The 15365-nt window shown below is 47.1% G+C and overlaps 1 protein-coding gene across 1 annotated transcript in view; it reads left to right on the top strand.

Moving 5' to 3' along the window:
- Positions 1–3431: 3431 nt before the first annotated feature.
- Positions 3432–15365, top strand: part of LOC118778007 (pappalysin-1-like) — a 73664-nt gene continuing 61730 nt past the window's right edge. The window contains exons 1-2 of the mRNA XM_036529306.1: positions 3432–4674; positions 11408–12467. Coding sequence (XP_036385199.1) covers positions 4293–4674; positions 11408–12467 — 1442 coding nt within the window. The 5' untranslated portion in view covers positions 3432–4292. The remainder of the gene's footprint in view (positions 4675–11407; positions 12468–15365) is intronic.

The following is a 15365-nucleotide window of genomic DNA, read 5'->3' as shown; positions in this document are numbered from 1 at the left end:
GGTCTCTCTTGTTTCTGAATGTCAGAGGTTCACAGCACTGTGCAGTGTGCTCAGAATATGTTACCCACTATAATATGTGCTGTGTTAATAAAACTAGCTTAAATGCCAGGCAGGTGTGTGTATCCTTGTTCTGAAAAAATGGACTTTTGTTGTGTTTTTAACGCTGTGATGTACATTTATGAGGATTTCATTTGGCATCATAGTTTGGGGTGTATATCTTAAATGACCTTATAAGCAGCATTCATCGCTAAAACAGTCTTGTACTACAGAAGTCTCTTCACATCCATGCAGTGTCCTCTACACCAGCGTTTTCCAAGTTTCTCCTTGAGGATCCCTTGTCTTGCACGTTTTAGATCTCTCCCTGCTCCAACACAGCTGATTTAAATGATCAGTTTGTTATTAAGCAGCTTCAGGAGTTCATAACGAGTTGATCATTTCAGTCAGCTGTGTTGGAGCAGGGAGAGATCTAAAACATGCAGGATAAGGGGGTCCTCCAGGAGAGGTTTGGGAAACGCTGCTCTACACACTCATAAACAGGATCCGCAGCTTTCAGATGTGTATAGCTTTAGTTCCGGCTCTGCAAAAGGCCTAATTTGAGTATTGCCGGTGCAAATCTATGTTGTTCATTTACCTTGCAAATGCCTCTGTCCAAGAGGACTTTCACAGAATGCATTTTACATACCTGAAGAAAAGAAAGAAAGAAATTCAGATAAAGTGCCTTGCTCAGGAGTATGGGATTGGTGTCAGGTGTGGAACTGAAGCCTGGAGGCTAGCAATTACAGGCCATATTCCTTAAACATTATGTCACTCTGCATGTAGAAGTGAAAATGTTTGCTGAATTAGTATATTCATAACCACTCTCTGCAACTGGTTACTCGTACAGCACATCGTTCATTTAACATAATACAAAAAAGTAATCACTGTACATGGAAATGTACTGAATCTGTGATTTTAATGCTTCATAGGGGCAATATTATTTTGGGAAGGGTATCTTAATTGCCCTTATCCCTGGGTGGTTTTTACATGTGTGAAGAGGTGGATTCTGTTGCCATGACCAGGATGTGGGAGAGAGAGAGTTTCAGAGGGCCAGAGATTTGAGGGATATTTTACATGGGGCCGGAGATGGGGGATGTGGGGCCCCGATTCTGCAACTGTTTCCCATCCCAGTCACTGGGGCGAAAGCACCCTGGTTTCCCAGGTTACAGAGACCACGTTTCACATGTTAATTCAGAGAACATTCCCACAACTCCCCTTTCACACACCCGGGACAATTAACTGTTTTTGTTTGTATACAGTGCAAGAGGTGAGACGGGCTGCACTCCACTAAATACAAAAAAAAATGAACACTGGTTATGAAATGCATTTACTTTTGCTAGTGGGCTAAACCTGGCCCATTGATAAAATTACAGTATAGGGAGTGTATGATTAGGGCTTTGGCTGAGAATTGTATGTTATAAGCTACTGTAACCTGTGATTGGTTTTGGTTTATAGTAATCGTTGACATTTTCAAGAACTGGAGATGGATTGCTGGTGTTTTTCCTGTTTTGCTTTTCCACCACTGGAGGGCAGTCGTAGCTTTGTTATGCGTTGCCATTACGCTTGCTGAGGACCGAGACTCATTCTGCAGGTAAAATGAAGTACTACAGTTATGTAACGAATATCTGACATATCTCAGCTAGTTTGTTTGTAATAGTGCAGCACTGTCTGGGTGTGAATCAAGCACCTTGTGCATGCTTCACAGTTCAGAAAGAATACTTTACTTGGCATGATATTAAATCTGTTTTTGTTAACAGCAGGGTTGGCTACGTAGTGTGTAATATTTCTGAAATCAGTCTTACTAAGTTAACTGAGACATGGGAGCTGGATCATTCAGCTGTTTGTTTTGCGAGTGACTAGCAGTTGGTAAATACTACAACTTTGTGCTAAGAAAATGGGAGTATTTTCAGGTTGGAATGAAAGAAGATGCATCTGTTTAACGTTGCAGAACAGAAATTTGTGAGGCGGGCAGCTTGCGTGTTTGAAGCTAGAGGGTCGAAGGGTCAAATGCTTTATCGTTAAATTAATGGAGAGGAAGAAGACCAACAACCTACCTGTTGCTAATGACATTCCATGCAACATATAAATCCCTTTTTGGGGGTGCGGGATTTTAGTTTGGCAGGTTGTTTTAATGCAAGTTCTTTGTGGTGATAAGCTGATATAGGAATGTTTCCTGTGCAGTTTAAACAGAAGGCAGAACAGAGCTGTTTACTAAGCGTCACAGCTCGTGAACAGAGAGTGTTCACGTATTTTTAAATTTAAAATTCTGCAAAAACAATCAAATTAACAAAAAACATGATAAGCTGAGCTAATATGGCCAAGAGACAATACTAATCTTTACAAAACTAATAGTATACTTTTCCCCAATACTTGTATAATAGTCATGATAATAATAAAAGTTTTTATGGTGTGTCACCCTTTTTTCCACTGGAACAAGAAGGCATTTGGTGTAGTCCTTCAAGTTCAGAGTGGCAAATCATGTGCACGTTTTTCTTATTTAATCAAGATTAGTAAGAAAGTGCACATGTATAGTGTTAGCAGGATTGTTAGTCTTCTTCCAGGTGTGGATGAAGATGGATGTTTACGCATTTGCATGGTAACCCTGCACCTCACCCTGACTTAACTTCCCTGGGACACCCTGCTTTTTCCAGAAGTTCTTCCCCCTGGGGTGCTGCAGGAATTAAACTGTAATCTCTTACCATCAGCTGGGCAGAAATAAGACCCGAATGCTTTGGCGTGACTGGACGTTTAACCTTAATCTTACTGTGGCAGTCAACAGAATGACAGCTAGCTTGTAGCCTTCATGAATAAGATGACTTAAGTTAATTCAACTGAGTGTAGTCCTACGCTGAGTGATGACATTTCATTCACTACGTTACTGCTCAGAAGATCAGACGTTAAAACGGCTTACTTCTTAGATCTTACATTGAAGAAATAATAGGAATATGCAGCAGCAAAAAAAATCTCACAATTGAAAAAGTGGTTGAAGTCAGACTTCACTGGCCATAAACCACCTCAAATCACAGGCCTGTAACGACAGAACAAACATGAGAGTTGGCGAGGAAGAGCGCCCGGTACTTTCAGTGGCGAAATGCCCCTCGCTACGCCCCTTGAATAGGAGCAGACTGGTCCCCGGCCAGCTCACCTCCACTGAACCTGGATCAGCTGAGGACTGCCAAATTCGACAGCTAATTACCCGATGACGTCATCGCCCATATCCACACAGAATGGAGCGCTCTCCAAAATGCAACTGACGGTGGATTGCTCCAACGCAGCGAGGCCCGCTCCGTGCCCAGACTTATGTGTAAAGTTTAGCGCACGCTTGGCTGATCCATCCGTGACCACCAGAGGGCCCGGTGCGCTTTCTGCTGAACTCCAAAGAGCACCGTCCCGTCTGAGAAACGCGCAGAGAAATGAAATCGCCGTCAGAGGTTACCTGTGACTTCCCACTCCAGCTAAAAAAAAAAGAAAAAAAAATCGAAACTTCAGAGTGGCTTGCTTCAGTTAACAAAGACATACAAAACAATCCGCCCCCGACGCGGACGCCAAGCTCAGGCTGCGAGAGCGTTCTGCCTCTGACAAATCAATGAGGATCATCGATGCTGGGTACCGTGTTCCATATCGCTTTACAAGATACTTTTGCGCATTTCAACTTTTAAACCTCAGAATCAACTTAAGGAGGTCCGTCTTCATTTTCAGAAATGCGGCGGCTCACATTTATTTATTTTTATTTTTTATTTCATTCATGTCAATTGTAAATATTTTCACGAGATGGATAATGAAACAACAGAACGCTGTGACAATTTGTGAAGATTTGAGAATGCAGCAAGTTTATCTATACAGGTTATGAATCGGAAAAAAATGGTCGGAAATTATTCAAACCCGGCTCTTATGATTGATTTCTTATTAGCCATCCCTCTGCTTAAATGAAATTCATTCAATTAACGTGGAGCACTTGCAGGAATTAACATATTTATGTTCCCCCTCGATCCGCGTTGAAGTATTTTACTTTTTTGCTCACAGATGGGGCAAGTACAGGGGGTCGTGCCTTAACATTATGAGGGAAAAATAACTGCATCGCCTTATTGGTTTGTGCTTTTAGAATTTGTTTTTTCTAAAGCTATCATAAATTCCGAACGAAGAACCGGGAAGACGAAGACGTCAGAGGGAATATTGTGGAGGCTCGATCTGGGGGGGGGGGACTTATTTATTGCCAATATTAGTTCTTTTAAAAATTCTCTTCACTCCTGTTGAAAATGAAACTTTTGACCTTGCTCCCCGGGCTTGCTTGCCTTATGGCATTCTTTCTGTGGAACGGATCAGAGTGCGGCACTGTCCGGGGAAAAGCGAGATCTAAAAGAGAGTTGGTGCGCATTAGGGAAGCCAAAACTACGTTCCCTGGAGCATGTGCCACACGCCTGCCCCGGGGCAAACGTTCTTTGCCGGGCGTGGATAGGCGATCGTCTCGCCAGTCTCGGACGGGGGACAATAACTCAGGTCGGGGAAAAGCTGTTTATTTTACCGGCAGAGGAGACCAACTACGACTCAAGCCGGGCGTAGAGATACCAAGAGGGAACTTTACCCTGGAAATGTGGATTCGACCAGAGGGAGGTCAGCGCTCGCCGGCTGTGATTGCAGGTACGCTACAGATTGATGAATCAATTTACAAGCGACTTCGTTTTTCAACGAACAACTGAATGCGTGTAACCGCAGATTCTGGACAGGTTTCATGCTAGTGTTTTTGTCTCCTTTGCCTACTTATTTTGTTCTACAATTCTGACATCAGACCGCTGCTAGTGTGTCAATAAGGAATGCTGTTTTGCAAAGCCATTGCAAAACATGTTTATTGACAGTCTTGGTCATCCTGATAATTTCAAGTAAAAAGACAGCGAGAAATGAAAAAAATGGGGATTCACTCGCAATAGTAAATTTTAACACAAAGTAATTGACTTACTGCTTCAGTATCTAACCATGTGGATAACTCAAAACTGCCGTATTATATGCGGCAGGGCAATCTGGGATGTTTTATTGGCCGATTCTCGGAGGAGGTCAGGTGTAAACATGCGTTGACAGCTTCGACTTGTAACGGTTTACATATGTGGAAAAAAAAGTCTTTGCCAATGTGTACACGCGCGTGTAAAACAATCGTACGAAAGTAAAATTCCACTTAATTATAATGGATTGCCTGGACCGCCGTATAGCGCAGCTGCCGACTCTTTCTGGGTCGGCTGAGGTTACGAGGCAGAAGCAGCGCTTGAGGGTTTCCCCCTCGCTCGGCTCGGCATTCAGAGCGAATGTTACGCTCGCAGCGCGCCCCTCACCGATTTTACCGCTGCCCGACCGCCCCAAATGAAAGGCGGTGTCACATTACCCGCGCGCAGTTTCGCAGCGTAGTAATTCAGGGGACGGTGGTGGAATTCCTAATTATCTTCAAGGTGCTCTCACGAGAGGGTTCCCTGGTCCCCTCGCCCGACTTTGATGACTGGATATATGACCGGCTCTGTAGCATGTGTGTGTGTGTGTGTATCTGTGTATTTAAATGCAAACCACCTGTGAGGCATTTATTCGTTCGGGCTGTGGGAGAAGCACGATGGGCTGGAATCGGGCTGTATCCTATGTCCTATGCCTTCTTTGAGGACAGTTATATAAATGAGCACTAAGTGGAAATTAGAGTAAATAGTCGAGGTTTTTTGAAAAGTGAGAGTTCCCATTTGATTCCCCCCGACCGCCAACAGAGAGCGTAATTCCCATTTAGCCGAACACAAGGACAGTTTGGGGTCCTAACTGAGATGAAGCTCTGCGTGGAAATTGCAGACTTATGTTACCTTCAGAGAGACAAAAATTTCAAATAACACAAACACGCACTCCTATTACTGACGGTGCTGTAATCTTCATTTATCAATGATGTTGTATTAATGATTATACTTATTATTTATATTTTTGGGGCCAAATCTGACAAATGATACAAGCTGTATTGCATTTAATACTACCGTAAGTGAATGATGTAATGCCTTTTGGAAAAGCTTAAATAAATGAATGGATGATCAGTATCATTTTAAATTGAGGGATGATCGGTAAAGGCAACCCGCCATATTGCGGCAATAACTGCATGTGACGTCATAACGCTACGCGAGCTGACAAGCCCTTCACTTCTGAAGAATGAAGACCCTTTAGCTCAGGGTTCGTTGCCAAGCGCTAACTAATTGGCCCTGCACCAGAATTGTACCACTGCTGTCAGCTCACTGCCCTATTTTTAAAGCACTGGCTCTTGGTGCTAACCTAACGGGCAACCACCAGACAGACCTGTCCGCTCCACAAGCTTGGGGCTCCTGGCCATTCCTCCTTTTTTGGGTAGCACAGCCTGGCCACGCCCCCTGTCTGGTCTGGTACCCATGTGGTTGGAATAGGCCTATCATAGCCTGCAGGACAGTAGAGTCCATTTCTATCTGGCACCGTAGACTGAACACCCAACTCTAGACATCATCACAGCTCCCCTGACTAATTGTTCTGCCATTTAAGTGTTGTTAAACACTTAAATGTATAACACTTTGGGGGTCTTATAGCACAGATATCCACTTCATTTCATTTCAGTTATGTCATTGACATGTTGGTTATTGTGGCTCCTGGTCTATACTTTCAGTCTGATAGTGGTTCTGGCACTGTGTAATGCCGTGTTTCCCAACCCTGCTCCTGGAGGCACACTGTCCTGCATATCTTCTATGTATCCTTCCTGCTTGACTAAATCAGGTGTGCTCAGCTAATCAAAAGTGCCACTGATGAGTTCAGTCAGGTAGGTAGAGCAGGGATAGATAGAAGATATGCAGGACGGTGTGCCTTCAGGAGCAGGGTTGGGAAACGCTGGTGTAATGTACTGACACTTTTGTATGAATATGGCCTGATGACCTGTCTGGGTTCATTTGCCCCTGCTGTATATATTGTATGTACCTTTACTTTGTGAGTCACTCTGGATAAAAAGCACCTGCTAAATGAACATGAAGGTAAATGACCATGTTCAGTGACTTTAGAAGAAGCGGGAAAAGTTAGACCTGCTATGGCAAAGAAAGAATAGGGAACTTGTCCCAAATGGTACTTCACAGCTGTACACCACCTTAAAGACCACATGAGACATGTTCTGCCCACTTTAATATGGTTTCCAGTATGGCTGGTTTCATAGACAATTAGGCAGCACATCACAATGTTTTTTTATCTTTTTTTGCAGAGCATAATGTATTGTTTATCTCCTCTGAATTCCACTGGTGGCCAAAGTCTAACATTCTTGTTTTTGGGGGCTTTTGTGGAAACTAGCGCATCATATGGCATTGGAAAATCTAAGGAGAGAGAAGCATAATTGCTAAAATTGTACTCTTCTATACTACCACAAAACCGTTACACCAGCCTTTATGTGTTTCTGCCTGAACTATGTAAAATTATTAATGATAGGAAATGGAAATGGGTCAGTTAAAAACATGTAGCTGTTCTCTTCGTAATGCAAGCGTTGAACGCAGCTGCTTCAAGAGGGCTTAACGTGTAACAACAACAAAATTCAGGACCTTGAACAGCGCTTTGAAAATGAGCTTGTGTCCACAGGATATAACAGGACAAAAAAAAAAACACAGACACACACCCTCTCTTAAAACCAGGATCACACTCTCATTCTGCAGCTTCAGAACCCAGACAAAGAGCCGGAAACGACGAGCATACTTTAAAATTTATTTTCTCTCCCACTGAAAAAAAAAAAAAACAAAAAAGAAAAATAAAACAGCAGCGTACCGAAACCAAAATGAGCTGGGCTTCAGTTTCACCATAACATGAAGTCATTTTGCACAATGGTGTGGAGGGGACCTATGGTTGTCAGGGGATGTAAATTGCTCAACCTGAAGTTATCACCTGCTATTACAGTCCTCCTCAGAGATAAAAGACCTAGTTCCTCTGTTTTTGGTATCTGACCCATTGACCCTTTTGCGCTCTTCTCGCTCTTGAGTTTGTAGTTGAGATCTCAGTGCCCGCCAGGCTGCAGTTTCTACATGCCATGTCTTTTCTTGCAGTCTTTACTACATCGCCCCATTCAGCTGCGGCGGGTTTGGTGTTCCCTCTCCAAACGGCACCCCCCCACACACCCCGCTTACTTCCAAATACCCCCGACTCCACGTTCTGAACAGACTGGCAGAGTTCTGCGGCACAGCATGGCACGCGGTCACGCCGTAAAGCAAGGGGGAATTGATTCAGCTGCACCGCCGAAAAAAAAAAAAAAAATTCCCGCGCAACCCAGACAGCTGCGGCCTGGAAAAAACAAAAAGGCCGTGTTTGTTCTGCTTGTGCCTCCTCAGCTGCATCTGCTTCTCGGATTTGCTGGTCTCACAGTTTCTGCGCCGGGTGAAAAAGAACTTGGAGATGGTCTACATTATTAGCGCGCTGGAATTTGGACGTGGTGGAGGGCGAAGTGCAAAGTACGTTGGAATTTAAACACGACATGGCGCGGGTGCAGCTGGGGGATTTGTCGAAGAGTCTGGCAACCCTTCATCACAGTGAATTAATGACTGTAGGCTTACGTCACCTGAGACATGCTGGGGGTGTAGCTGGTTCGATTCAGGTCTGTTTGTTGAGGTGGTTCTAGATGAATCTGGCTTCTGAACACAGCACAGTTTATCCTAAACTTTATGTAATAGATTCGCACAAGCGCCGCGTCTGTTGTGTGAGGAAGGGAGGAAAAAAAAAAACGTGAAGCTTAAAATCGTTACGCAAGGTTTAGATTTATCTGAATCACAATGTATTTTACCATGACATTTCTGAGGTCATGGAGTGCTCTCCCGCATGGGACAAACTACATGTCATATAGGGAAAAAAAGGTCTCTCTTCCATAACAATATTTTGAGATAACTCATCTTGGCAGCGGCAGACAGATTTTTCTGACAGCGAAGCAGTTTTTTTTTCTTTCTTTTTTTTATTGGTGTTGCGCAAGTCTTACTCTGCATTACCATTCAGCTGGGATGTTGACCTGGGTTAAGTGGGCCGTTTGTACACAGACTGACTCTGGACAAGTGCGATGTGGTGGTGCAGCAGGAATGCAGAATACAATGCGACCATTACAGAACAATTCAGCCCTGCTCGCGCGGCCCCGGAGGCAGGCCGCAGGCTGTGATTGTCCGCGCTCAGAAAAGCACTCGCAGGGGTGATTTGCGCCCTCGGTACACCAGGATTGACACCTGTTGCCAAACTGGGAGCCTGAAACCGAACGCCTTTGTTTGAAACGTCTGGCTTAGTTTGATGTGTTCGGCCGCTTGAGCGCAGCGGGGCTGGCGCAGGTGTTTGTCTAAAGAAGGGCGCGGGCGTTTCGCATACCTTTGACGGGAGTGAGCTGGCTGAAGGGCCACTGCCGTAGAGTTACATTGCATTCCATTATTGTAATTTAGCCGACGCTCTTATTCAGAGCGTCTTGCACAGGTTACAGTTCTATCCATTTATACAGCTGGAAATTTACTGAGGCAATTCTTGATTAAGTACGTTACCCAAGGGTACAACAGCAGTGCCCCAGAGGAGAATAGAGGTAGCAACCTTTCAGTTACAAGCCCTGGTCCTTACCACTATGCTACACTGCTGCCCCCCTGGGGTCAAATAGTGGGGACCCTCAAAGCACAGCACCCCCCAGAACCAGCGTTCGCTGCTGCCCCTTGTCCCCTCTCCCACTCGTCTTTGCACCTGGACATTGCTGTACTGGGGCTGCATCACCAATTCCTGTTAGGGACTCAGGGAAAAAGGAAGTCTTCTAAGTCTTGCATTGGAAAGACGAGGCTGAACAAGAATTGTTTTGCATTGCGTATCTCCAGCTGGGCTGATGAGCAGACTCCAGGGTAATCCAGACACAGTGTGCTGTTTTAAACTTTGAGCGACAAAGCGCAGCACGTGCTGTTTTTCTCACGCCGTAAGTTTGGCGTCCTCCTAAAATTAATAATGATGAAAAAAGCTATGTGTGTGATGACAAAACACAACATTATTTTAAACATTACTTGGAGGTGTCAGGCCATGTATATGCCAAGGATTTGAGTAGCTCTGGAAAGACTGCAGTGTAGCCTATTCTCAGAAGTTTTCAGACATGGCTTGGCTCGCACCTAATCTCCTGCTTACTGCTGAAGGCAGAGAACATAATGGCTGTAATAAGGCCGTTATTGCTGGCAAATTGTCCTTACAGTACGGTGAGTAGACTGAGTTTCTAACTGAGTCTTGGGTAAGGCGTCTGACTGTTACAGCAGGTTATCTTTATTTAACCTAATTTTTCCTCACACACACACACACACACACACACATACACACATACATACAGACATGCACACATGCGCGCGCGCACACACACACACACACACACACACACACGTGCAGAGATGGACACGTTTTTCGGATTTTCAGATTCATCCCACAGGTTTGTTTTTCTGCAGAAAGATCCTTTCAGATGCTGAAGCGCGTCACCCTCCTGAGTCTAAAACATGCCGTCCAACAGTAACAGGAAACCAGGGGCTGTGGTGCCTCTTGCATAATAAGACTTTTGGAAGAAAGTGCCATTTCTGGCTCTCTCGCTGATCAGGCAGATTTCAGCAGAACAGACTCCATGTTCATCTGCTGTGGCCTTACGAGAGCGCCCCTGCGAGTTCGACCAGGACAGCCAGTCAGCTTCGCCCACGTCCCGGAGAATGTTTGTGGAATTCGCCTTCCTTTGCTATTCATGTACACGCACGGTTTTTTCAGATGCCCTATAGGTTTTCAGCCCTATTCTGGGATTGCAGTCTTTTCCGGCTTGAACTCCAGAACACCTGTATGATTTCTGCCTCTCTTACTATATAACTGCGTAACCAGGTGCTACCACTGGTTGCAAACCTCAGGCCTAACAGACTCAGAAAGAGAGCAGTGGGAAATGAAAGGAGATATTTAGGAGAATCAGTAATGAAGAATGCCATAGTTAATGCTAATGTATATATAGTTTTGTGTGTGTGTGTGTGTGTGTTTATGTGCGCATGTGTTTGTAAAAATGCAAGGGTGGAAATTATGATTGGGATAGAAGCAATCAGTATGCAGGATAATCAGTTTTGTTTACTTGTACTACTGTATTTCAATAGACCCACTAAGGACTCATGCATCTTTACATTATTGACATTCAGCAGACGCTCTTGTCCAGAGCGACTTACAAAGGTTACAGTTTTTTTTCACAATGCTATCCTACACCTGCACAGCTGGATATTTATTTGAGCTAATTGTGGGTTAACTACCTTGCCCAAGGGTACAGCACCAATGTCCCAGTGGGGAATCGAACTGGCAACCTCTTTAACCACTATGCTACACTGGCGTGTTTCTGACTGTGTTCCGGTCACTCTTTCGGCCTCAGGTCTCTTCGATAAGTGTTTCTACGCCTCCAGCGACCGCGGCTGGCTGCTGGGCATCAAGGCGGTGAGCGAGCAGGTGAACCGGGACCCCCGCTTCTTCTTCTCCCTGAAGACCGACCGCGCCCACAAGGCCACCACCATCACCTCCAATGCACGTTATGCTCCAAACCAGTGGACCCACCTGGCGGTCACCTACAACGGGCAGCACATGAAGCTGTTCGTCAACGGCGCCCAGGTGGGCGTGAGCAGGGAGCAGTCAGGAGAGATCTTCAGCCCGCTCACCAAGAAGTGCAAGGTGTTCATGATCGGTGGCAATGCCCTCAGCAACAACTACCGGGGGGCGGTAGAGGGCGTATCCCTGTGGGGCTGGGCGCGGCCTCAGCAGGAGATCGCCGGGGGCATGCGCAGCCGGCAGCGGCCTTCCGACCCCTCCCACCTGGTCATCCACGAGACCTTCGAGAACCCCTCCCGCAAGTGGCTGACGGTAAAGGACGGCAGCTTCCCTCGGGATGGCCCGGGGGTGGGGGGCGGGGCCCTGGACACCTCCCTGGAGCCCCCGGCCTGTGGCCAGACCGTCTGTGACAACGTGGAGGTGGCAGCCAGCTACAACAGCTTCTGGGAGTTCCGCCGGCCCCGGACGGTGCGCTACCGGGTAGTAAACGTCTATGACGATGGCCGGCGGAGGCCCACGGTCACGGCCAAGCAGATCAGCCTGCAGCACCAGCACTTGAACGAGGCTTTCGGCCCCTACAACATCACCTGGGAGCTGAGCGTGCACAACGTCTACAACACCTCGCTCCGCCGCCGTCTGGTGCTGGCCAACTGCGATGCGGGCAAGGTGGGCGACGAGGAGTGCGACCCGGAGTGCAACCACACCCTGACGGGGTACGATGCTGGATACTGCAGGAAGCACAAGCCCCACTGCCCCCCGGAGAAGCCGGGCAACGGGGTATGTGACCCCGAGTGTAACGTGGACGCTCACGGCTATGACAGTGGAGACTGCTGCAACCCCAACATCACGGATGTCACCAAGACCTGCTTCAACCCCAGCTCTCCACTCAGGTGAGTGAATGCCAACCTTGTGCTGTGGATCATTTATGGGTCATTTTCCTCCCCCAAAAAGAAAAGATTGGGTTTGTTGTTGAGCACTTTGATTTCCACTACAAATGAGGGCATGAGGGCATTAAATAGCCCTTCTCCAGGGCAGCTTACATACCTTATATGTTACACATTACCTGTTTATGCTGATGGACATTTAATTAAGCAGTTCAGGTCAAGGTCAAGTGGCTTGCTCAAGAGTACCACAGTAGTTCCTTTATTGGGATTAAAACATATACCACTCCTGGTAGAAAGCCCAGGTCCTCAACCAATTTGCCATTGGTTGTATAACAATACCTGAGGAGCATCATAAAAATAGTAATAACAACAACAACAAATCAATAATAATAATAGTAATAATAATCTGGGCCACCCATAAACCAAGGCAGAGCAGACCATTGTCCAGATGTGCAATCCACCTATGCAGCAGTAAATACAAGCTTTCACCATCATCGGGAGACCTGTCGTCCGTTATCCTCATTTAGCATGTAGGCTATTTAGAATACCCTGACACTGTTGATTACATTCAGAAACTGATTACTGGCTGGAGTAAAAGGCCTCCGTCCTCAAGGCTTGGAACAGACACAGAAGTGTTCCTAGAAAGAGGCAAGGATGAGGGGGAGAAGAGAGAGGGAAAGAGAGAGAGAGAGAGGGACCAGGAGGCTGCAGTTTATAACGCCAGGGCTCTCCAGCCTTTTTGCTTATTTTTGTTTGGTTCTGGAATGTCTGGGGAGCGCTGCCATGGCCTGCATCACGAACAGGGCTTTACATTCCTCGCTGATTGTGGAATTCTGGGAGAACCGGGGGGGGTGGGGGGGGGGGGGCATGGCGAGGGCCATGGGAGGCTGAGTTTACTCTCCCGGCCCCCCCTCGGCCTGGTACCACTTAGCGCACCCGCAACTCCGGCCAGTGAGGAGCCGAGGAGACCGGGAGACGCTGCAGAAACACCGCTGAGGGCGAACTCTCTCGCCGTTGGATGGCTGATGAGAGCGAGCTCTTTCTCAGCATCGGAGCAAGGACTGCGCTGCGTTTTGAGAGCCAATGACTGTTTAGAGTCCCTGATCCCGTCAGACATGGTTTCTTTTTACTCTCTAATTACAGAACCCGGAATATGATATTTCTCTCTCTCTTTGTCTCTGTCTCTGTCTCTGTCTCCTCCACTCTCTCTCTCTGTTTTTCTGTTACCCTCCTTCCGTTTCATCCCTGTAGCTTCCTCGTACGGCTGTGTTCAGTGTGCTGTCTCGGAGTGGGACTGTCAGCGCGTTTAGTACTTGGTGTGGAAAGAGATCCACTACTGGGGATGCATTGTGGTTTGTCTGTGGACGTCGTGCTGTTTTAGACTAAATGCACAAATGCCTCCCTGTGGTTCGATTTCCGAGAAGAACTTGACTGACGTGTTTGTTCCTTTCCAAACCAACGCAATGGCTGTAACATACCATGCCTAACTGTAGAGATTTAGTGACTGGCAGCGCGGCTCCAAAGCTGTCTACCCTGTATCTGAATGCACTCTAATGATAATCGAGTTTTCATTCGGTACAGCGGTATACTGCACTGCTGTGGGGCAATCGCGCCATTTTAGGTCATTTGAGGGCATGAGGAAGGTCTTGTCAGCATCCGTACCACCATCTGCCGTGGGCTGCAGGTATTTAGCAGCAGGCCCTTACCCTCCCTTGCAGGCGGAGCGCGCCGGACTATTCTGGAAATTTATTCCACGAAGTGACGACGTGGTGCGTGTGCAGGTGCAGAAAGCGCGCTCCCCCCGCGCTGAGGACACGTTGAACCCGTGTGCTCCCCTCCGCCGTGCGCCGAAACGGCGGGTCGACGATTTACGGCCGCATGGCTCCCTTTCTGCTGTCAGCAGCGCTCGTTGTGACATCACTCTCAAAGATGGGGGCAGTGTTGCTCCTCTGAGAGAGGGGGGGGGGGGGGGGGGTAGTTCTCTCAGGGCCCCCACTGAGTGGGGCTCTTTACAGTCCCCAATGTAAATCTTAACCCCCCCAGACCATAAAGCCGGGAGACATTAATGGCTTCTCCTAATGGGGGATTACAGTGTAAAGCGTGCCCTTAGCAGCTCCCTTTAAATACCTGTCAGCGCTGCTGAAATCCCCCATTGCTAGAAGTGTGGCTGTTAACCCCAAATGGCTCAAAGTAAATGGCTAATGTGTGAAAATGAGAGCTATGTAAGTCATACAGGAAAGAGGGGCAGCTGCTAACCGCTAATAAGCAAAGGCCTGCAGAAGGTTCGGCGTGGCCGACGGCAGAGCTACGGATGACATAATCCTCCTGAATCTGTGACCTTCTCGTGAGAGAGTGACCCCCCTCTTCTCCCGTCGGGAGGTTCAGCGCGTAGCGTGGAGGGACGCCAGGCCCATCCCATCTTTTTCCGCCCCGGCCTCGGCCTCTCTGCCTCGGGGACGCCAGCTACATCGCCGCGGTGGAGCTTTCTGGTGCATCCCCCTTCCATGGCAGTGATTACAGAAGCAGTAAACGGCACCTTTACGGGCCGAGGCGCCGAGTGAGCCGGCGACTGGGGCGTCAGAGGGGCCGCCCTCTTATCTCCTGCCCGGCCTACAGTGTTCTGCAGCTGGTAACATTGAGGCCAATGTCACAGGCTCATATGAATTATACAGGCGTGTACAGGGAAAGATCCATTATCATACTTAGTATGCAAAAAAAATACAAATGCATTACCACACCCTCGGGAATACTCTGCAACCCCAGCCATGCAGAGCCAGTTCACAGCGGTGTCATCTGCAGTCAGAGAAGGACGGTCAAACATTCTGCCTTTTTATAACATGTTTTTGTTGAGCGGCTTTACTTTTTATTTTTATTTTTTAAAATCTTGGTTTTCCCCAATGCATC

This window comes from Megalops cyprinoides, chromosome 5, assembly GCF_013368585.1.
Source record: "Megalops cyprinoides isolate fMegCyp1 chromosome 5, fMegCyp1.pri, whole genome shotgun sequence".
Taxonomy (NCBI): Eukaryota; Metazoa; Chordata; class Actinopteri; order Elopiformes; family Megalopidae; genus Megalops; species Megalops cyprinoides.
This window is presented reverse-complemented; position numbering and strand designations above follow the sequence as displayed.